This window comes from Gopherus evgoodei, chromosome 3, assembly GCF_007399415.2.
Source record: "Gopherus evgoodei ecotype Sinaloan lineage chromosome 3, rGopEvg1_v1.p, whole genome shotgun sequence".
Classification (NCBI taxonomy): Eukaryota; Metazoa; Chordata; order Testudines; family Testudinidae; genus Gopherus; species Gopherus evgoodei.
Genome location: NC_044324.1, coordinates 197,154,526 through 197,179,586, shown reverse-complemented (window position 1 = coordinate 197,179,586; position 25,061 = coordinate 197,154,526). Strand labels below are relative to the sequence as shown.

The window sequence follows — 25,061 nt, the reverse complement described above, 5'->3', positions numbered from 1 at the left end:
TTCTCAAAGTATGAGTTGGGACCCCAAAGTGGGTTGTGACCCTGTTTTATTGGGGTCACTAGAGCTGCTGTTAGACTTGGTGGGGCCTGGGGCCAAAGCCCAAGCCCCACCGCCCATGGCCGAAGCCCAAGGGCTTCAACCCTGGGTGGCAGGGCTCAGGTTACAGGGCTCAGGTTACAGGCCCCCTGCCTAGGGCTGAAGTCCTTGGGCTTCGGCTTCAGATCCCCTCGCCTGCAGCAGTGGGGCTCAGGCTTTGGCCCCCTACTCCTAGGATAGTGTAGTAATTTTTGTTGTCCAAAGGGGGTCACAGTGCAATGAAATTTGAGAACCTCTGCTGTAGTCAAAACGTTTTTCCTCCAATCTTCCCCTTCCCCAGAAAATATTACCTGATAAATCCTGGCATTTTCCAGATACTCTAGCACGTTTAGCTCGATGACCAAAGTTCTCGGTAGCTGAAGTGGAGGCACCCTTTAACCACATAAATAAGAATTAGTTAAGACATTATAGCACTTGCAAAAGTGTTCACGTTAGCCACCTATTCCTGAAAACAAAATATACTTTATAAAAAAAAATTACCTCCATACTGCTCTTTGTAGGGCAAGCTGTTCTTTTAGGTAGAAGAGTTTTTCTACGAAGTTGGTATGGACTATTTTGTGCACCAGGACCCGATTCTTCTGCAACCATATCTGCAGGTACATCATCATCTATCGAAAGGTCAAAAGGAAATTCAGTAATTTGAATTATATAGCTTCAAAAAAAAACTCAGTAAAAAAGCGTGCAGGAAGCTTGGGTATTCTCCTGGTACAAAAGAAGCATTAATGACTTGCTTTTCTAAGCACGTGCAGCCAGAAAGATGCCACAATAATCCACTTGCTAGAAGTGCATGCACAAGTTCATCTTCATGTATGATCTATATATTTTTATTTTCAATTGTTTTCTACACATTAACCCATTTCTTTCTTTGTATTTACACAATATTTATGCTGCAAATTCTATGTTGTGTCCTTTATACTAGGGATTACTTTAACAACAAATAAATTATTAACTGTGCTAATGAAGAGTCAACTTTTAAATGTCAGTGCTTTTTACTTCTGCTTACCACTACCTTTACAGTGAATGATACAAAAGTTTTAAGTTAACCATAAGCTATCGAGAAGGCATCTACTTTGTCATCATATTTACCACAAAATTTACGGCTAGGTTCCCTAAGCATTTCAGGGATGGTGCATCTCAATGTGCTAGCTCTTTACTACAGAGGGGGAAAACTAGCATAGCATTACGCATTACTAAAGAGGAAAAAAAGTTGCTTTGTTTTTTGTTTATTTGGCGAAAGACACAAAGAAGATGATGGTAATAAGTGTGTGCTCCCTACAACCCCTTAATAAAACCAAGAACAATGGTATGATAAATTTCATTTGTAGGGCTTTTGTTTAATTGCTATGCTTTATTTCAAGCTATTACCTCATGAAAATGTTCTGACAGGAATACACAATGCAATGAGAAAGGAATAATCTGTTTTAATACTTCAGCAATTAAATCATTTATTCACAACATTGTACCACACACATTAAACAAAACTACAAGAACAAATACATGTGGAAGTCAAAGTATAAACTTGATGCTTCTTTCTTAATTAATAAAGAAACCTGTATCTCTTACATAGGCCTCTTCAGAAAACACACTTTTTGCTTAACTGAGGAAAGATTTTTGGACTCACCTTTGTATATCCGTTCTCTCTCATTCTAAACCATTTTAAACTTGAAATATGGAATAAAAGTGAGTGATGGAGGTTGTGCAGGAAGAGATCTACTGAGGAAACCCCAATTTTTTTGTTCAATATGCTAAATAGTCTGTGGTCAATGCACTTAATCTAAGAATAAAAATAATACAAAACAAAAGCCATCCTTCACAGTTCAAGATTTTAATATTATTTCAAAAACATTAAAAAAATTATAAAATATATGAATAATATAGAGAGGGTAATACATACTTTTGTAAGCAAAGCTACTTCAAACAGCAGCAGCTAATGTGAAAGAAAATTCTAAAAAAATCCCATATACTTCTGACGTTCTCACTCCATTATTATTTCTCTATCCATTATGTAAACCATCACTTCTCAACCTACAAGCCTTACTGAAAAACTGTCAGGTCACAGAGATGCTGGAGGAGATGTGAAATGGACTGAGCTCTATAAGAAAACAGGATTTAAAAAATAAAAAAAAACCAGCAAGCTTCTCGGCTACTTATATGGCACTCATTACCATAGTATCTGAGCACCTCACAATCTCCAACGTATTTATCTTCACAACACCTCCATGAGGTAAGAAAGTGCTAATATCCCAATTTTACAAATGGGGAACTCAGGTGCAAAGACTAAGGATTAGATTCACGATGAAGTTGAGCACTGCCAAACTTAACTTTTAGGTGTCTAGAATATCACTGCAATTCACAAAGACCAGGTAAGACATTCAGGCTTCCTGTACAATGAACGGTGCGTCAAAGTGGGATCACAAAATCCAGCACACCAGTCAGGTCTCCACCTAAGCTAGCCAATGGGAGAGTCCAAGGTGAGGAGTGTGTGCTAAGCCCTGCCCCTCTCATAAAGATAGGTGCCTGAATCCAGGCTTGCAGCGCTGTGGCCAGCAAGTTCCCTCAGCTTGTCCAAGGAGGGATCCCTCTGCAGCTCAGTCTGGGATTCAGCGGCTGGGGAAGGGAGTGGGACCTGCTCCCTCTCGCTGGCTGGGCCTGGGATCACAGCCCCCCTGAGCCCTGTCCCTGGTAGCTCCATCCCTGCTGTGTAATCACTTTCCAGCAGCACATCTGGACCAGGCAAACTGGCTGGCATCCGACCTGCCCTGCCTGGGTTTCCCCCTACTCAGCTGGGGTCTCAGCTCTCCCCATGCTAAGGCTGCAAGGGAGGCACCTCACTCTGCCTGGGATTCTCAGCTGCAAACTCAATCTTGGCAATAGGAGCTTATGCTGTTTTTGCAAGAAGCCAAGGCATGGGGAGCTCCCTCATAATATTTAGCCCATTGACAAGAGTTCCCACCTGGGATGTGGGAGACCCCCAGTCCCTCCTCCATGTGAGTGGGAGAAGGCATTTAAACAGGGATCTGCCACCTTTCAGGTAACGCTTGCACTCCTTAGTCCTCCAGCAGCACACCCTCTCACTCAGCTCCTTGTACTTCTTGCTCCTCACACACACTTCCTCTCCTCTGGCTCTGGCCTGACTGGAGTGAGCTCCTTTTTAAACCCAAGCGCCTTGATTAGCCTGCCTTGATTGGCTGCAGGTGTTCTAATCAGCCTGTCTGCCTTAATTGGTTCTAGCAGGTTCCTGATTACTCTAGTGCAGCCCCTGCTCTGGTCACTCAGGGAACAGAAAACTACTCAGCCAGTGACCAGTATATTTGCACTCTACCAGACTCCTGTACCCTACTGGTTTGGGTCTGTCATACCATATCCACTTGTTTCAACAGAATATCATTTATGCTCTGAAGGACACCTCTTGAAGCATATGCCATTTGTAATCATCAGTTTTATCCTGTGAACACAAGAGCAGATTTCTGAAAATTATAAATATTTAGCATTTCTCTGCCTCAGATTATTTGTACAAGATGCCTTTGTATTTCTTACACTAAGTATATTATGTAATAAGAAAAAAAAATCTGACAAAAACAAATTGCTATTGTTTTGTTATTAAAAAGAAAGAAAAAGTTAAAAACATATTGATCTTTGAGAGTCTAACATTATTTTATTACTACCGCTAATAATGGCAGCTCTTATCAGACATCTCAAAAGTGGTTACAAAAAGTAAGCCATAAGACTGTATTGGTACAATTCCAACGTAAGTCAAGAGGTGTTTAACATCCCTGAAAGAAAAAAAAATAGGCCACTAGTCTGATTACTAGTCCTGTACTCCAACCACAAGACCAGGAAATATCACACTCAACTGTGAATACTTATAGAAACTTGTTCAGGTAATAGCTCACTATGTACCTCAGTTTTCCTGCAAAAAACGGTAAAGTCTAGGGAAAAGGCCTAGACAAATGTTGAACTGATTCAAGAGGCATCTGGGGACCTTAGTGAAAAATCTGGAAAGTAGGATCAGTGAAAGGAGGATCAACCATAAGCCTTTGGTTCTCAACTTCATCCTGAATCCAGGCTCCCTCTCCACAAGTCTTGTTAAATACTAATAATTTTCATTATAGAGATGGGCGAGTCAAAGCTATTCATTCAAAATATGATTGCTCTCTATAAATATATCAGAGGAATAAATATCAGGGAGGGAGAGGAATTATTTAAGCTCAATACATAAGAACATAAGAACACAAGAATGGCCGTACTGGGTCAGACTAAAGGTCCATCCAGACCAGTATCCTGTCTACTGACATTGGCCAATGCCAAGTGCCCCAGAGAGAGTGAACTTAACTGGTAATAATCAAGTGATCTCTCTCCTGCTATCCATGGTGGTAGGGACACCATTCCTTACCCATCCTGGCTAACAGCCATTAATGGACTTAACTTCCATGAATTTATCCAGTTCTCTTTTAAACCCTGTTATAGTCCTAGCTTTCACAACCTCCTCAGGCAAGGAGTTCCACAAGTTGACTGTGCACTGTGTGAAGAACCACCAATGTGGACACAAGAACAAATGGATATAAACTGGCCAACAGGAAGTTTAGACTTGAAATTGGACAAAGGTTTCTAACCATTAGACGAGTGAAATTCTGGAACAGTCTTCCAAGGGGAGCAGTGGGAGGAAAAACATATCTGGCTTCAAGACTAAGCTTGATAAGTTTATGGAGGGGATAGTATGATGGGATAGCCTAATTTTGGAAATTAATTGATCTTTGACCATTAGTGGTAAATATGCCCAATGGCCTGTAATAGGATGTTAGATGGGGTACGATCTGAGTTACTACAGACAATTCTTTCCTGGGAGTCTGGCTGATGAGTCTTGCCCATATGCTCAGGGTTTAGCTGATCGCCATATCTGAGGTCAGGAAGGAATTTTCCTCCAGGGTACATTGGAGGAGGCCCTGGAGGTTTTTCGCCGCCTTCTGCAGAGTGGGGCATGGGTCATTTGCTGGAGGATTCTCTGCCCCTTGAAGAAGTCTTTAAACCACGATTTGAGGATTTCAATAGCTCAGACGTAGGTTAGGGGTTTGATACAGGAGTGGGTGGGTGAGATTCTGTGACCTGCCTTGTGCACGAGGTCAGACCATCTGCTCTGAAACAGGACCTTTTCTTTTCTTTTCTTGCAGCCACAGCCTCCTGAGCTGTGATTGCGGGGGGGCTGGCAGCCTCTCTGACTGCCTGTTGCTCCCGGATGCACTGCCTTGGTGTTGATTGCTGGGGCTGCCTGCAGCAGTTGAGCCCTGCCCCCCTCTAGAGACACCTGGTACAATGCTAAAGGAGAACGCAGACAGTGAATTCCCCACCTTCCCAGGGGCAGTGGGGCTCAGGCTTTGGGCTTCAGTCCTGCTGCCTCCACCTTAGGGAAATCAGTTCCCAGTAGTCACTGACAAACTATATATATAGGGAGTCCTTCTCACCAGGAGTAAAGCTTACATTAAAAAGTGACTGTCAAAAAGGAATTGACAAATATGAGCAAAGAAATCTCATAGGAGAGATACTAGGAAGAAATATACCACTTTTCATGACCCAAAAGTGTACACTGGAAATTTCTGATATTCAGAAGAGGTATCAAATTCCAAAAGTGACCAATCCAGCTTTATAAGCAGGAGAAAAGGGATGAAACAGAGCTTTAGGAAAGTGTGCAAGTATAACTATGATTTCACACACATACAAAACACTTGCTAAGATACTCCAACAAGTCCTCATCCCCATCAAATTCTGCACACTTAATGTCTGACTATTCACAGATGTAATTGGAAAAAAACATCTTGTTAATTTTAGTCTGCCCACAGTTACACAGTTCTTACAGTACTAACCCTTAGATACCAAAGAGACAGATGAAAGAGGTGATTTACTTTATCTATACAATGGTTTTCTGTTAAATCAGCTGCAATAATCCATACTAATGGGTCTTCACTTTCAACAGGTGATTTTCAGGCAAACAGACAAATCCAAGCCTTCATCACAGAAAGTCATTGCTACTAGTGCACACAGTACCCAAGAAAACTTAATTCTATTGAAATGCTGACAGAACCACTTTACATGAAGAATACAAAATAACTGTGTGGGTATACGAATACTGGAGCTACTCTCAAACCCATTTTATAGACAGGGAAAAATTCCCTTTTTTAAAGCATGCAGCTCCAATAATCCATACTAGTAGGCTTTACACAACAATGCCAATGAGCTAAAACAGTGAGAGGAAAAAATATCCCCCTTAATAATTTTTTTAAAAAATGGATTCCTGAATTAAAGTCCTCAGAAATATTAGGCTAATATTTGGACTAGCTGAGACACTGAAGTACACCCTATAGTGCTTAGTAAATGAGTGGATTAACTTCCTGGTGGCTGCTTTGCAAATCTCTTCTGTTGAGAGCACTTCAACTTCCCTGACCCCCTTCTGCTGGACTTTTACTGACTAGAGACCAGCAAGTCCTGAGAGAGGCAGTCCTGTCATAGATCTCATATTACACATGCCCTTACACAGATCTCATACTAATCTCTAATAGTTAAGACCTGAAACATAAGGTTTACTATCTCTTCTAAAATTGTAAATGTCATTAATTAGAATTAGAATAAAAAATTAATTGTGATTAAAAAATTTTATTATGATTAATTGTACTGTTAAACAATAGAATACCAATTGAAATTTATTAAATATTTTGGATGTTTTTCTACATTTTCAAATATCTTGATTTCTATTACAACATAGAATACAAAGTGTACAGTGCGCACTTAATATTTTTATTACAAATATTTGCACTGTAAAATAATAAAAGAAATAGTATTTTTCAATTCACCTCATATAGATACTGTACAGATGCCCCCTGACTTACACAAGTGTTCCATTCCAGAAAGCCTTGCATAACTTGAATGTTGCATAAGTCGGAAACGTATACCCATATGTTACACAAAAATTTCCTTAATTCGAAAATCCTATTTCTGGTTTATAGAACTTTTTCTGTAAGTGCGAATTTGCCTCAGTTGGGTCTTGCGTAACCCGGGGAGCGTCTGTAGTGCAGTCGCTATCATGAAAATGTAACTTACAAATATATATTTTGTTGTTGTTGTTACATAACTGCACTCAAAAACAAAACAATGTAAAACTTTAGAGCCTACAAGTCCACTCAGTCCAACTTCTTGTTCAGCCAATTGCTAAGACAAACAAGTTTGTTTACATTTATATGAGATAATGCTGCCCGCTTCTTATTTACTATGTCACCTGAGATGTTCACATGGCACTTTTGTGACCAGCGTTGCAAGGTATTTACATACCATATATGCTAAATATTTGTATGCCTCTTCATACTTCAGCCATCATTCCAGAGGACATGCTTCCATGCTGATGATATTTGTTAAAAATAAAATTGTGCGTTAATTAAATTTGTGACTGAACTCCTTGGTGGAGAATTGTATGTCCCCTGCTCTTGTTTTACCCGTATTCTGCCATATTTTTCATGTTATAGCAGTCTCGGATGATGACCTAGTACATGTTGTTTGATTTAAGAACACCGTCATTGCATGCTTGACGAAATGCAAAGAAGGTACCAATGTGAGATTTCTAAAGATAGCTACAGTACTAGACCCAAGGTTTAAGAATCTGAAGTAATGTCCAAAATCTGAGAGGGACAAGGTGTAGAGCATGCTTTCAGAAGTCTTAAAAGAGCAACACTCAGATGCAGAAACTACAGAACCTAAGCCATTAAAAAAGAAAATCAACCTTCTGCTGGTGGCATCTGACTCAGATGATGAAAATGAACATGCATCTCCTTTAGATCGTTATCAAGCAGAACCTGTCATCAGCATGGATGCATATCCTATGGAATGGTTGTTGAAGCATGAAGGGACATATGAATCTTCAGTGCATCTGGCACATAAATTCTCACGATGCTGGTTACAACAGTGCCATGCGAATGCCTGTTCTCACTTTCAGGTGACATGATAAACAAGAAACAGGTAGCATTATCTCCTGCAAATGTAACCAAACATGTTTGTCTGAGCAGTTGGCTGAAGTAGGACTGAGTGGACTTGTAGGCTCTGAAGTTTTACATTGTTTTGTTTTTGAGTGCATTTTTTTTTGTACATAATTCTACATTTATAAGTTCACCTTTCTTGATAAAGAGATTTAAATTACAATACTTATATTAGGTGAACTGAAAATACTATCTCTTTTGTTTTTTACAGTCCAAACATTTGTAATAAAAAATAAATAGAAAATGAGCACTGCGCACTTTCTATTCTGTGTTGTAACTGAAATCAATATATTTGAATATGTAGAAAACATCCAAAAATATTTAAATAAATGTATTCTATTAATGTTTAGCAGTTTGATTAATCGCAATTAATTTTTTTAATCACGTGATCAATCACGAACAGCCCTAATTAGAATAACTTAGTACAGTCTTGAATTACATGTAAATAACCTAACCCTTTTTTAATCTTGTTAAATTCTTCATCTCACCTTCCTGTGGCAACAATTTCCATGGTTTAATCATATATAGTGTGTAAAAGTTTCTCACCAACCAAGCTTCACGTTCACTTTTCAGCTATGAGAAACAGTTTATTATATCATAAGAATGGCCATACTGGATCAGATCAATGGTCCATCTAGCCAAGTATCCTGTCTTCCAACAGTGACCAATGCCAGATGCTTCAAAGGAAATGAACAGAACAGGGCGATCAAGTGATCCATCCGCTGTTGTCCAGTCACAGCATGAGGCAATCAGAGGCTTAGGCCTGGTCTACACTACGCGTTTAAACCGATTTAACCCTCCACCAGTCCACACGAGGCCTTTTATATCGATATAAAGGGCTCTTAAAACCAGTTTCTGTTCTCCTCCCTGACAAGAGGAGTAGCACTGAAATCGGTATTACCATATCGGATTAGGGTTAGTGTGGCCGCAAATCGACGGTATTGGCCTCCGGGCAGTATCCCACAGTGCACCATTGTGACCGCTCTGGAAAGCAATCTGAACTCGGATGCACTGGCCAGGTAGACAGGAAAAGCCCCGCAAACTTTTGAAGTTCATTTCCTGTTTGCCCAATGTGGAGCTCTGATCAGCACGGGTGGCGATGCAGTCCCAAATCCAAAAAGAGCTCCAGCATGGACCGTACGGGAGATACTGGATCTGATCGCTGTATGGAGAGACATCTGTTCTATCACAGCTCCATTACAGAAGATGAAATGCCAAAGCATTTGAAAAAAATCTCCAAGCTATGATACACAGTCCACAGCACAGTGCTGTGTGACAAGCATAACAGAAAGCCAAAGAGTCAAATGAATGCTCATGGAGGAAGGGAAGGGGGACTGAGGACTCCAGCTATTCCACAGTCCCCGCAGTCTCCGAAAAGCATTTGCATTCTTGGCTGAGCTCCCAATGCCTGTAGGGTCAAACACGTTGTCCGGGGTGGTTCAGGGTTTTTCTTGTCAATTTACCTCTCGTCCCTCCCGTGAAAGAAAAGGGAAAAAAATTGTTTCTTGACTTTTTTCAATGTCACCATATGTCTACTGCATGCTGCTGGTAGACGCGGTGGTGCGGCACTGAACAGCAGCACCCTCTCCCCTCCCTCCCCTGGTGGCAGACGGTACAGTGCAGAAGGACTAGTAGCCGTCCTTATCATCCCGTGAGTGCTCCTGGCTGGCCTTAGGTGAGGTCGGCCGGGGGAGCCTGGGTAAAAATAGGAATGACTCCCGGTTATTCCCGGCAGATAGTACAGAACGGCTGGTAACTGTCCTCATCATAGCAACTGGGGGCTGAGCTCCATCAGCCCCACCCCTTTCATGTCTAAAGAAAAGATTCTGTACTGCCTGGACTATCATAGCAGCTGGAGGCTGCCTCCCTCTCATTTTATCTCACTAAAAAGTCAGTGTTTCTTATTCCTGCATTCTTTATTACTTCATCACACAAATGGGGGGACCCTGCAATGGTAGCCCAGGAAGGTTGGTGGAGGAGGGAAGCAACAGGTGGGGTTGTTGCAGGGGCACCCCCTAGAATGGCATGCAGCTCATCATTTCTGTGGAATCTGACACAGAGCGGCTGTACTCTCTGGTACACTGGTTCTCTAGTACACTTGCCCCATATTCTAGGCAGGACTGACTATTTTTAGATACAACATAAAGGAGGGAATGACTCGGGGGGGGTCATTCCCATTTTTCTCTTTGCGCCCCCGGCCGACCTCAGCAAGTCAGGCAGGAGCACCCATGACAGCAGCCGACGGTACAGAACGACTGATAACCATTATCTCATCGCCAATTTACAATGGCATGGCAGATGGTGCAATAGGGATGGTAACCGTCTCTGCTACCTTGCAAAGGCAAATGAATGCTGCTGTGTAGCACTGCAGTACCACCTCTGTCAGCGGCATCCAGTACACATACGGTGACAGTAACAAAAGGCAAAACGGGCTCCACGGTTGCCACGCTATGGCGTCTGCAGGGCAATCCAGGGAAAAAGGGAGCAAAATGATTGTCTGCCTTTGCTTTCATGGAGGAAGGAATGAGTGACGACATCTACCCAGAATCACCCGCGACACTGTTTTTGCACCATCATGCATTGGGATCTCAACCCAGAATTCCAATGGGCGGGAGAGACTGCGGGAACTATGGGATAGCTACGGGATAGCTACTGTCAAAAACAGATAGTCAAGAAGTAAAGAAGAAAGTAAAGAAGAAAAGAAGAAAGTAAAGTAAAGTAAAGAAGTAAAGTAAAGTAAAAGTAAAGAAGAAAGATAGTCAATAGAACAGAAGTACTTCATGTCTCTTTTGCCTATAAACGGTTAAGTTCAGTGAGCCTGGCTGTCACCTGATCAGAGGACCAATCAGGGGACAGGATACTTTCAAATCTTGAGGGAGGGAAGTTTGTGTGTGTGCTGTTAGTGTTTGGTTGTTGTTCACTCTGGGGGCTCAGAGGGATCAGACGTGCAACCAGGTTTCTCTCCAATCTCTCCGATACAGGCTCTTATAAATTCAGAATAGTGAGTACTAGGTAGATAAAGCGAGTTAGGCTTATGGTTGTTTTCTTTATTTGAAAATGTGTATTTGGTTGGAAGGAGTTCAAATGTGTATTTGGCTGAAAGGAATTCAAATTGGTATTTTGCTGAAAAGATTTTAATTTGTCCTTGTATACTTAGGCTGGGAGGGTATTCCCAGTGTCTATAGCTGAAAGACCCTGTACCTATTCCATTTTTTAAATTTATGAAGATAATTTTTACTGTTTTTCTCTCTTTTAATTAAAAGTTTCTTGTTTAAGAACGTGATTTTTTTTTATTCTGGTGTGAGACCCCAGGGGACGGGGTCTGGATTCACCAGAGAATTGGTGGGGAGAAAGGAGGGAAGGGGGAGAGAGGGGCTAATTTCTCTGTGTTGGGATTACTGTCTCTCTCAGGGAGAATCTGGGAGGGGAAGAGAGAAGGAGGGGGGGAAGGTGCATTTTCCTCTCTGTTTTAAGATTCAAGGAGTTTGAATCACAGTGATCTTCCAGGGTAACCCAGGGAGGGGAAGCCTGGGAGAGGCAATGGTGGGGGAAAGGGTTTACTTTCCCTGTGGTAAGATCCAGAGGGTCTGGGTCTTTGGTCCCCCCAAAACCTTGCCTGGGGACCCCTGAGTGTACCAGGCACTGAAATCCTGGTTGGTGGCAGCGCTACAAGTACTAAGCTGGTAATTGAGCTCAGAGGAATTCATTTTGGTACCCCATCTCTTGGACGCTAAGGTTCAGAGTGGGGAATTACACCATGACAGCTACCCACAGTGCAATGCTCCAGAAATCGACGCTAGCCTCGGTACATGGACGCACACCACCGAATTATTGTGCTCTGCATGCACTCTACTTTATACAATCTGTTTTACAAAACCGGTTTATGTAAAAATCGGAATAATCCTGTAGACGTGCCCTTAGAGACACGCACAACCAATGATGAATAGCCAATGATGAATCTAGCCTCCATAAGCTTATCTAACTCTTTTTTGAACCCAGATACTGTTTTTGGCCTTCACAACATCCCCTGGCAATGAGTTCGACAGGCTGACTGCACTGTGTGAAGAAGTACTTCCTTTTGTTGTTTTAAACCTGCTACCTATTAATTTCATTGGGTGATTCCTGGTTCCTGTGTTACGTGAAGGGGTAAATAATACTTCTTTATTCACATTCTCCACACCATTCAAGATTTTACAGACCTCTATCATAACCTCTCTTAATCGTCTCTTTTCCAAGCTGAAAAGTCTCAGTCTTTTTAAATCTCTCCTTTTGTACATTCCTAAGATACAAGACGATACAGACATTGAGAAATACCTTCACATCTACAGACTAGAAATGAAAACAATTCACCTGCTATTCTTCCACTTCAAGCCTCAAATTTTACAGAATGCAGCCCTCATATGTTTGCAGCAGTGGTGGCTTATCTCAACAATCAAGGGGAAACATGTAACCTCACTCAGGGAGGCATCACTTACTCTGATATGGACAGAAAAGAATCCAGCTATCAGAGCAATCTATATAGTTGGGAATCTCTTCATTACTAAAGACTTTCAGCGCTGTCCCAGCGTACCTCCCATGAAAGGGTGTCTCAGTTCACAAATATTTCACCAAATTTGCAGGAAATGGAGAACTCCAGCAACAGACTTCTTTGCTACAAGCCACAACTGCAAAGTGCCTCTAATTTTATGGTAGATACAAGAACTTACTAAAACTAGGGGACACTGGAATTCTATGTCTCTTGGAACCACAACCATCTCATCACTTGCCATGCAGAGACATCTGCTTCATATTGGCTCTAGGTCAGATGTGACTGACATCTGTAATTACGGTGACCAAATTGGGATCTAACTGTGGAACTGCATGGTTTGAGTCCAGCTTTTCTGAGGTCCTCCAGAATGGTGAGTTTCTTCTCCAAGAGGTGAATTTTTTGATGCCTGTAGTGAGGAAATCACAGATCTAATGGGTAGTGGGAAAAAGTTAGTATGTCAAAGCATGACAGCCTTAATCCAAAGTTTTGATACTTGTTTGGCAAACAGATGGAGCTGAGAAAACAAACTAACTATTTGCAAGTGAAACAGCTTTCCAAAAATCTTCCCACTAAAACTTCTTAGTGACTGTCCTACACGTGGGTAGGTAACTCATTAGATGATAAAGAAATTGCTGCTTCTTCCTTAGAAGCCTCTAGGAAGATATGCTTTTTCTTGTTAGCATTTTTAGGCCTCTCATTATAGGCTTCTTAGCATACGGTGGCTTTGGCTTCTCTAGAGAACTTTTTGAGGTAATCTATCAACTCCAGATCCACAAAGGGAAAAGAGGCAGCAAGAACAGGCAGATTCTGAACAGGGACAAGAAGCACTGGGAGGCAATGTCTAATGGTGCGAATGTGCCTAGATGATCTTATGGTGGTGCAGGCAGAACAACAAGCAGCCAATATGATGTGTTGTATCTTTTTTCTGTGTGTCTATCCAGTTCATAGACAGTATGCCTTTCTTCGAAAAGGGGAGGATTAACCACATCAAATGCAAAAACACAAAACGTGGAATAATTGGCTAAGCAGTAGTACAGCAGAAAAGGGCCTGAGATTTAAAGCAGATCACAAATTGAATGCGAGACAAAATTGTGATGCACTTGCAAAAAGGCTAATATTGTTCTGGGATACATTAACGTGAGTGTAGCACGTGAGACACGGGAGGTAACTGTCCCATTCTACTCAGCATTGGTGAAGTCTCAGATGAAATACTGTGTCCAGTTTTGGGCATTATATTTTACTTAAGATATGGACAATCTGGACTGTTCAGAGAAGAGCAACAAAAAATGATGAAAGGTTTAGAAAACCTAACCTATAAAGGTTAAAAAAACTGGGCACATTTACTCTTGAGAAAAGATAACTGTGAGGATACTTGATAACAGTCAACCAATCCATACAAGTAGTCCATTTCCTGGACATTACTGTACTAATAAGCGATGGTCACATAAACACCATGCTATACTTACCTACATGCCTCCAGCTTCCATCCAGGACACACCACACCATCCATTGTCTATAGCCAAGCTCTAAGAAACAACCGCATTTGCTCCAATCCCTCAGACAGAGACAAACACCTACAAGGTCTCTATCATGCATTCTGAAAACCACAATACCCACCTGCTAAAGTGAAAAAACAGATTGATAGAGCCAGAACAGTACCCAGAAGTCACCTACTACAGGACAGGCCTAACAAAGAAAACAACAGAATACCACTAGCCGTCACCTTCAGCCCCCAACTAAAACCTCTCCAGCGCATCACCAAAGATCTACAACCTATCCTGAAAGATGATCCCTCACTCTCACAGATCTTGAGAGACACACCAGTTCTTGCTCACAGACAGCCCCCCAACCTGAAGCAAATACTCACACCACACAACAAAAACACTAACCCAGGAACCTATCCTTGCAACGAAGCCTGATGCCAACTCTGTCCACATATTTATTCAAATGACACCATCATAGGACCTAATCACATAAACCACGCCATCGGGAGCTCGTTCACCTGCACATCTACTAATGTGATATATGCCACCATGTGCCAGCAATGCCCCTCTATCATGTACATTGGCCAAACGGGACAGTCTCTACACAAAAGAATAAATGGACACAAATCTGACATCAGGAATCATAACACTTCAACCTCTCTGGTCACTCAGTAACAGACTTAAAGGTGGCAATTTTGCAACAGAAAAGCTTCAAAAACAGACTCCAACGAGAAACTGCTGAGCTTGAATTAATATGCAAACTAGATACCATTAAGCTGGGTTTGAATAGAGACTGGGAGAGCTGGGTCATTACATATGTTGAATCTATTTACCCATGTTAAGTATCCTCACATCTTCTTGTCAACTGTCTAAAATGTTTTTTTCTCCTCCTGCTGATAATAGCTCATCTTAATTAATTAGCCTCCAACAGTTGGTATGGCTACTTCCACCTTTTCATGTTCTCTGTATGTATATATTTCTTACAGTATGTTCCATTCTATGCCTTTGATGAGTGGGCTGTAGCCCATGAAAGCTTATACTCAAATAAATTTGTTAGTCTCTAAGGTGCTACAAGTACTCTTGTTCTTTTTACTTTTATATTTGTCATTACAAATATTTGAACTGCAAAAAAGAAACAAAAAAAATTGTATTTCAATTCACCTAATACAAGTACTGTAGTGCAATCTCTTTATGATGAAAGTTGAACTTACAAAAGTAGAATTATGTACAAAAAAATAACTGGATTCAAAAATAAAACAATGAAAAACTTTAGAGCCTACAAGTCCACTCAGTCCTACTTCCGGTTCAACCAATCACTCAGATAGACAAGTTTTTTACAATTGCAGGAGATAATGCTGCACGATGCCTGTCTACATCACCTGAAAGAGATAACAGACATGGCACTGTTGTAGCTGGCACCACAAGATATTTATGTGCGAGATGCGCTAAAAATTCATGCTTCAACCACCATTCCAGAAGACATGCATCCATGCTGATGATGGGTTCTGCTCGATGGCAATCCAAAGCAGTGAAGACCAATGCAGGCTCATTTTCATCATCTGAGTAAGGTATCACCAGCAGAAGTTTGATTTTCATTTTTAGTGGTTTGGGTTCTGTAGTTTCCACATCAGAGTGCTACTCTTTTAAGACTTCTGAAAGCACGCTCCACATCTCATTGCTCTGAGATTTTGGAAGGCACTTCAGATTCTTAAACCTTGGGTCAAGTGCTGCAGCTATCTTTAGAAATCTCCCATTGGTACCTTCTTTGCCTTTCGTCAAATCTGCACTGCAGTGAAAGTGTTCTTAAAATGAACAACATGTGCTGGGTCACCGTCCGAGACTGCTATAACAATATATGACAGAATGTGGGTAAAACAGAGCAGGAGACATTGAATTCTCCCCCAAGCAGTTCAGTCCAAATTTAATTAAAGTATTATTTTTTTAATAAGCGTCATCAGCATGAAAGCATGTCCTCTGGAATGGAGGCTGAAGCATGAAGGGGCATAAGAATGTTTGGCATATCCGGCACATAAATACCTTGCAATACCGGCTACAAAAGTGCCATGTGAATGCCTGTTCTCACTTTCGGGTGTCACTGTAAATAACAAGTGGGCAGCATTATCTCCTGTAAATGTAAACAAACTTGTTTGTTTTCATGACTTGCTGAAAAAGAAGTTGGACTGAGTGCACTTGCAGGCTCTAAAGTTTTACATTGTTTTTGAGTTCAGTTATGTAAAAAAAAAAAAAATTACATTTGTAAGTTGCACTTTCATGACAAAGAAAGGGCCTGGACCATTTTGGTCATTTTCAGTCATAGGATTTTAAAAATCGTTAATTTCACGATTTCATATAATTAAATCTGAAATTTCGTAGCATTGTAATTATAGGGGTCCTCACCCAAAAAGGAGTTGTGGGGAGAAGGGGTCAAAAGGTTATTGTAGAGAGGGTTGCGGCACTGGTACCCTTACTTCTACGCTGTCTTCCAAGCTAGACAGCTGGAGAGTGGCCCCTGCTGGCCGGGAGCCCAGCTCTGAAGGCAGAGCCAGCACCAGCAGCAGCACAGAAGTAAGAATGGCATGGTATGGTATTGCCACCCTTACTTCTGCACTGCTGCTGATGGGGCACTGCCTTCAAAGCTGGGCACCCAGCCACCAGCTGCCACTCTCGAGCCACCCAGCTCTGAAAGCAGCACAGAAGGGCGACAATACCGCGGTCACTCTACAATAACCTTGTGACCCTCCTCCAACTCCCCTTTGGGTGAAAACCCCCAATTTAAGGAACACTAGTCTCCCCCATAAAATCTGGTCTCTTGTGTTCTTTTACTCTATATTATGCAGATTTCATGGTCCGTAATGCATTTTTCATGACCATGAATTTGGTATGGCCGTAACTATAGCACTTATATGAGGTGAACTGAAAAATATTTCTTATCATTTTTACAGTGCAAATATTTGTAATAAAAATAATAATATAAAGTGAGCACTGTATACTTTTAATCTTGAGGGCATTCTGAGCCAAAAAAATTATGTCTGCAAAATTCTAAACTTTTATTTGTCAATAAATAAATGTAGAGGTTCCAGCGTGGCAGTGGGGCACACAGGCCACTGGCTGCACAAAGGTGGGAGATCACCCTACAGAACATGGACTCAGCAGTGAGGCTGCACCCAACCCTGACACACAAAGTCTGGGCCTGCCCCAGAAACACCCAGCTCAGCTGGGCAGCATGGAGGGGCTTAGTATGGGGGGATACAGGTATGGCGTGAGAGGATTCTCTGTGGGACAATCTGGGAGCAGGCAGTTCAGTAGAGGATCTAGGTATGGAGGGATCTGGATGCACAGAGGCTCACTGAGGGGGGTTCCAGGTGCAGGGGCAATGGTACTCTACAAAGGCTTCCAGATGAAGGTGGTTGGGGCTCAGCGGAGGGGTCTGGGTGTGGAGGCCTCAGTGGGGGTGTCTGGGTGTTGGGGAAATGGGGATTGGTGCAGTGGGTGTCTGGGTGTAGCTAGTTGAGGGTTAATGATGTGGGGGCTCAAGGTGGGGCATCACGGTGGGGGTTTGAGTGGAAGGAGCTCAATAGAGGGTGGTCTGGGTGCAGCGGTGAGGGTCCAGCAGCAGGGAGTCTGGGTGCAGGGGGACGCTAGATGCAGCGGTTGAGGGTGAATGGGGTGAGGTTCAGGTATGGAGGGCTAGGGGAGTTCTGGATGTACCCAGTAAGGCTTGGCAAGGGTGTCTGGGTATGGAAGGTCTGGACGCACGGGGGGTTGGATCGATGGGGGAGCAGCTCTCCCTATAGTGATTTCCTCCCACACACACAGCTGAGAGCCATGGTGGACAGAAAGCAGGGGAGGATGCTGAGCTTCCTGCAGCTGGGGGAGGTTCCTGGGGGTGAGTCTGAAACAGCCCCAACAACTCCCTGCAGAGGAAAAGGAAGCCCCATCCTCTCCTGCCTCCAGCCCAGCCAGGACTAGCAGCTGATTCCGGCTCAGGGTAGCAGCCACTATCTGGGCTGTCCCCCACCCCGCAGTGATTCACCTCTCTTCTGGCTGTCTGAAATGACATACCTGCACTGCTAGGGAGTGGTGTGTGACTGTTTTTGCAGCTTCTCTTTTCTTCCCTGTCAGAAAGTCATTTTTCTACAGGGAAGAAAAAAAAATCTGCAGGCGATATGAATTCTGTGCATGCGCAGTGGTGCAAAATTCCCCCAGGAGTAACACTTCATATTCTGTGTTGTAATTAAAATCTGTAGGCCTGAGATTTAACTCACCACATACTAAACCAGTCTTGAGTGAAACTCAGGGATTTCACCATTAAAATTAAGAGGGAAAAAATGCTCCACTGCTGCTAAGGTGGCTCCACCTCAGGAATGCCCCTAACACGAGTCATAACACCAAGAGTTTTAAAGTAGAGATACCCAGGTGCTGGGAAGTTTAGGGAAGAAACAGAAAGACCCCAAGAACGGGTAAAATAGATAAGATAAGCTCTGACCAGTGAATTTATGCTGACCATCTGCACAAAAAAAGGTCATAAGTAACAATTTGGGCATGAGAGATAAAATATAAAAAGAGTTGAGCAGGGACGAGAAAACATAGGTGCCAGTGTGTGATTGGTTAAAGTTTGTTACCTAGGAGTACTGAACAATGTGATAGGTTTAGTGAAGTTAAAGGAGGTAGCTAATTTTACCTATATAATGTAACCAAAAAACAATGCTCTTTGGGAATCATCTCTAGACTGCAATTTAATATCAAGTTGCTAGAACTCTGAACCTTCTGCATGACTGTGATGTGCAGAGGCACTGCTGGAACCCCCAGACAAGCGGATCCTGACTGGCCACTGGGTGAATTTTGTCTGTATATTGGGAGTGGTGAGTATAAGAGATTTGTTCAGCATATGTATTCTGTGTGTGTTGCTAATAAATAGATGTTTAGAGCACAGCTGTGTAAGGCTCTTTCACTGGGAAGTGATTCCACAGTCCTCTAGAACCCTGAGTCCCGAGGGAAAGGGCGGGTATGTACGTTGACCAGGTTTCTTCCTGAGTCCTGTAGGTAAGGATAGGTGTCTTATACCTTGAACCCTTGGAAGGGAAAGGGTGAGGATGCCTGAAATAGACCAGGTCGTGCCTTGAGCCCTCGGTAGGGTATAAGCAGAGTGCCCTGGATTTTTTGCGGGTAACAAATCAACATATTTGAAAATGTAGAAAAACATCCAAAAATATTTAATACATTTCAATTGGCATTCTATTGTTTAACAGTGCGATTAGAACTGTGATTAATTGCAATCAGGGTGGATAAAAATCAAGGATTAAAAAAAATTAAAAATTGGATTTTTTTTTGTTTAAATAGGATTTTTTTCATAAAATGCTTTTTGAGGAAAAAACCTAGCTAAAGTTTCAATTAAGATATCTTTGAGCTATAATGTATCTCCCCATGGAATAGGGATTATACATTCTAATTCTATAGTATGAGACAATATAGTCATGTAATGTTTAAGAAAAGTTTTCTAAATGAGTTCCAATAGTTCATGGATTAGGGACCTGATCTTAAGGGGTTCCAGGGGCTTCTGTATAGATTATTTAAATTATTCTATCTACCCAATGGGACTCGGTGCTCAGTCTAGAAGATACCATCAGAGATGCTCAGTTTTGCAGTTCTCAAACTGTGGATTTGTGTCTACAGAGATAACATGCTTGATAACAGCAAGAGTGGAGGGGATAGCGCAGTGGTTTAAGCATTTGGCCTGCAAAACCCAGGGTTGTGAGCTCAATCCTTGAGGGGGCCACTTAGGGATCTGGGGCAAAATCAGTACTTGGTCCTGCTAGTGAAGGCAGGCGGCTGGACTCGATGACCTTCCAAGGTCCTTTCCAGTTCAAGGAGATAGGATATCTCCACTAATTTATTTATATAGAGGTGAGAAATAAGATCTCAACCCTATTGTCCCTCTGCAAATTTGTGTCCCTTACCTCTCTCTAAAAGTGCAAAGTTTCAAAAAGTTCAATGAACAGAAGATGGTTGAGGGTGGAATAGATCTGGACCAAGAGAAGAAGATTGGAGATGAATGTGAGAAGGGAGAGACAGGCAGTAGAAACAAAAGTAAAACTATTTGAGCAGCATAATCCTAAAGTCTTGAGGTCTTTCTGAGTGTAGCCTTCATTGATTTGAGACCTACCATACCATTCTCTCACTAGAAAGGAAAACCAACAATGGCACCAGGCCATAAAAGAGACACAGTTTGGGAATATTTTAATGATGTTCCTCTACCTGTGGGTAAGACAGGTATGCGTGCAAAATGCAAACAGTGCAACAAAGCAATGCAAGGCCTGGTTGCCTCAATGAAACAACATCATGAGAAATGTTCCTTCTCAGGAGGAAGCTGTGTTGAAGATGAGAGGAGAAACATGTCTGAACATGCAGGATCTTCAGGTTGGTCAACTTTTTTCTTTCACATTTCTTTCTTAAGGACTGCCTGTCTTCCTTCTGGACTATTCTTGAATTCTCATATTTGAGCAAAAAATATAGTTGTTACTCTATGGTACTATCATTTTAGATGCAGTTGAGATAAAATATAAATAGCTGAAATAGGCAGATCTTCCTTTTACAGTTTCACCTTTAAAGCAGTACTGAGTGTCAGTGAATGCAATGAGTAATACTAAATGAGTAGCATGGTAATAATAATTAAAATAAATGCATTGACATATTTTGTTTAGCAGAATCCATCCTCAACATACAGGATTCTGAAGACTCATTATCTTCAAGATAACTCTGAAACTATAGAAAATGATAATGATCTGCCAAAGATAGTGTTTCAGTCACATCATGTATGTCACACAGCCATAGTACATCACCACCTGTAGCAAAAAGAAAAAAAAAATATTGCCATCATCCAGAAACAACCATAGATAAAACAACGAGGAGCCCTTGTGGCACCTTAGAGACTAACAATTTTATTTTATTTTATGTTATTAATAAACGTTAGTCTCTAAGGTGCCACAAGGACTCCTTGTTGTTTCTGCTGATACAGACTAACATGGCTACCCCTCTGAAACCTACAACTACAGGTAAAGTTTGTGATAAGGACCAGCAGATTACAAAAAAAAAGAGGTAATTGAGGAAAAACTTGTCCGTTTGTTTATGCAACAAACTCTCCTTTCCATATGATTGAGAATCCACACTTCATTAACATGATTCAGTCATTAAGACCAGGATACAGTCCATCCAACAGAGCAGATGTCGCAGGCCAATTGCTGGATAAAGTGTATGAAAGAGAAATTGAGCAGTGTGCAAAGGTCTAGAGGGTAAAATTGTTAACCTGAGTCTTGATGGGTGGAGCAATGTCCACAATGATCCTATTGTATGTGCCTGTGTGACAACAGAAGAAGGGAGTGTCTTCCTTACAGAAACAATTGATACATCAGGAAATGTGCACACGGCAGAATACTTACAAGTATCAGTAAGAGCTATAACAAACTGTGAAAAAAAAATTCAAATGTCCAGTATGCAGCTTGGTCACAGACAATGCTGCAAATATATCCAATATGAGAAGGAATTATTTAGAAGGGAGTGAAGAGACTAGCAAGCTAATAACATACAGTTGCAGTGCTCATTTGATGCACTTCCTAGCCAAAGACTTCAGTGTTCCAGAAATAAAGCCTAATGTTGTTGAAACTGCAAAATGCTTTCGTAAGAACCACTTTGCAGCAGCTGCTCTGAAAAAAGTGGGAGGAAGCAAGCTAACTCTCTCAGAAGACATGCAATGGAACTCAGTAGTGGATTGTTTTGAGCATTATCTCAAGAACTGGCCTAATCTAATGATAGTTTGTGAACAAAACTGTGAAAAAATAGATGGCACTGTCACAGCCAAAGTTCTCAACATTGGGCTTAAGAGAAATGTTGAACACATCCTGAGTACCCTGAAGCCTATTTCTGTAGCCTTGAACAAAATGCAGGGAAATAGCTGTTTTAATGCTGATGCTCTTGAAATTCTTTAAAAAAAAAAAAAAGAGTTCTTAAAAAGAGAAATATGCAATGACAGACAAATTACAAGCATTGAAAAAACCAAATGGGACAAGCACTATCTCCAGCTCATTTTCTTGCAAATATTTTCAATACTCAGTACCAGGGTCAAACCTTAACTGCCGAAGAAGAGGAGTTGGCTATGACAGGGACATCCAGCAATCATCCCTCCATAACGCTAACTATAATAAACGTCAGAGCTAAGGGTGAACCATTCAAGAAATATATGTTTGCTGATGTTTTAAAGAAAGGCACACCAGTGAACAGATGGAAGTCACTTAAGCACTTGGATTCAGAGACTGTTGAAGTGCTAATCTCACTTTTAACAGCAGTAAGCTTCTTCTGCCGGTATAGAAAGAATATTTTCTTCCTTTGGACTAATTCATTCCAAATTGAGAAATCGTTTGGGACCTGAAAAAGCAGGCTTGTTTTTCCTTTTCCAGATTATGAACGAACAGGAAAATGAAGGTGAAGACGACTGAGTTAGCTGCAGAAGCCAATATTTTAAGTTTCTCATGTTGCCCTGGCAGACATAGTGGATTAATTATTTTTTTAAAATATTTCATTTAGATATTTTAGTTAAAAACAATTTTAACAAAAACAAACCTGATTTTAAAAAACTTAACTAAATTCAAAAATTCATATGCTTGTTTTGTTAAAATATTGTATGTTTGCTGTTGAAGAAAAAAATTCAGAATACATAACATTGTTTTAGTTTAAAAAAACAATTTAAATGTCTGTCTGGTAATGTTCTCCTCCTAATACAGCATGGCAAGAAAATCCTTCAAATATTAATGATTAACCTGTTGAATTGGAGATAGTTCACCTCCCAATGACTTCATAAATATCTGCTTCAATTACCTTTGGTAAATGAAATAACCAAACATTCATTTTCTGATATAGCTGTAAAATTAATCTAAAAAGTTTTCAAAATAAATCACTTTAAAAATGTATAACGTGTAACTTTTAAAAATGAAACCTACATCTATCTCCAAGTTGTGAAGAATATGTATTAAGGTAATTAAAACCAACAAGAATGCACAGGGTTGGTTGTGTGGATACAGTCATTTTTAAATCGACCTAAGGCGGCTAAATTTGACCTAACCCCGTAGTGTAGACCAGGGCGAGGATCCTTTTTAAATGTGAACATAAATCTTTAAAGAGTGTAGCTCATGCTTTCTCTTCTGTTGTGTGTTAGACCTAGTAGAACAAGTCTGTTATCAAATTTAAATTTGAATACAAGTTACACAAATATCACCGTCCAATTCCATCAATACACATTTCCAGAATGGAAGACATTTAAGCTGGGAAGAAGCTTTTATGTCATGTGACTGAAGACATAATTTATAAGTACTAATCAATATTTTTCCATATTCTGGAATAGACATCCTTCCTAATCCCATACATTCCATGCAGCAGCTACGGTGTTTGGATACAAGAAATCATATTGGGAAAATATCCACCACATGCAAATAACTATCTACTATGATGGAAACAAGTTCAGTTGTTTAGTTATATTCCCCCAATTTTGCCTCCATGTGGTTTACTTCCTCTCTCTTAGCATAGGATTTTGCATCGATCACAAAGAAAAAGAAACTTCGTTAAAAAGGGTTATGGTTGAAAAACAATATTATGTTTCCCATACTAAATATTCCATACTTTTTTAAAAACCTAAACATCAGAATGTTGGAAGTGAACAGTCAGGCAACTCATCCAATACCCCGTCTGCCATATAACTCTGCTCTACAGCCAAAATACTTCTGAAATAAATGTAGTCCAACTTTACTAATTCTGGGTCACTGAGAACGAAAATGATGCTTAAAATTGTTGATTGGCTCTAGTTTTCAAGATATGCTATTGGGTCAGTATATACGATCCTTGACTTGGGAACAGCGGAGGATAAGTGAGTTATAAAGGGAAGGGATCTAAATTTAAACCAGAAATGACTACAGTACATCTTTGACCGGATCTATGAATAAATCTATGACTGGGTTTGGACAGTACATGCTTTTTAGGCAAAACAATGAATGATGCAATCTGAAGCTGGTATTGCATCGTATATGATATGAATTGCATCATGTTATTCCTAGAAGTCATGGATGATGCAATCATAACGAAGCTTACATCACTCTGCTGAACAAATTGCCCTATATCAGCTCTAGAAATCATACAGTGTCGTGCTCTCTTATTTGTCAGTGTTTGATTTTGCAAAGGGACACATTTCTGTTTAGCCAAAGTGAACAGAAATGCCTCGTACTTGTGTGAACAGTGCAGATAACTTCTGCTATGTTTGTGGTGAAGTGACTTTTGCATCACAAAAGTGCAGTATAACCACTATGGTTAAGAAACCCTCTCACCTTTATTTTGGCTGCCAAATTGGAGAACAGGACAAGAGGTGGGCCCCACACATATGCTGCAACATTTGTGCAACAAATCTTCACCAGTGGTTGAACAGGAAAAGGAAATCTATGCCTTTTGCAGTGCCAATGATTTGGAGAGAGCCAACAGATCATACCAATTGTTACTTCTGCATGGTGCCTCCAGCTGGGAAGGGTGTGTCAAAGAAGAAAAAGTGGACTGTGCATTATCCAAACATTCCATCAGCTATACGCCCAGTACCCCACGGAGAAGGACTGCCGGTTCCTGATGCACCAAAATCATTCTCACTTGAGTCAGACGAGGAAGAGGATAAGGATGAAACTTCTGGTCCTGAACCATCAATGTCACAGGACCCACATTTTCTCCCATCCTCCTCCTCTGAACCACACCTCATAACACAAGGTGAACTGAATAATCTTATCAAAGATTTGGAACTACCCAAGAGTAAGGCAGAGCTGTTGGGCTCCAGACTACAGCAGTGGAATCTCCTCGCAGGCTGTCAGGGCAAATGGAGCCCATCAATGCTTGCAGACTATTGCTGGACAGTGACAA

The 25,061-nt window shown here is 41.1% G+C and overlaps 1 protein-coding gene across 1 annotated transcript in view; it reads right to left on the bottom strand.

Annotated features, from left to right (window-relative positions):
- Window positions 1–25,061, bottom strand: part of FBXO11 (F-box protein 11) — a 177,984-nt gene that overhangs the window by 106,799 nt on the left and 46,124 nt on the right. Inside the window, 2 exon segments of the mRNA XM_030557758.1 lie at window positions 387–468; window positions 577–704. Coding sequence (XP_030413618.1) covers window positions 387–468; window positions 577–704 — 210 coding nt within the window.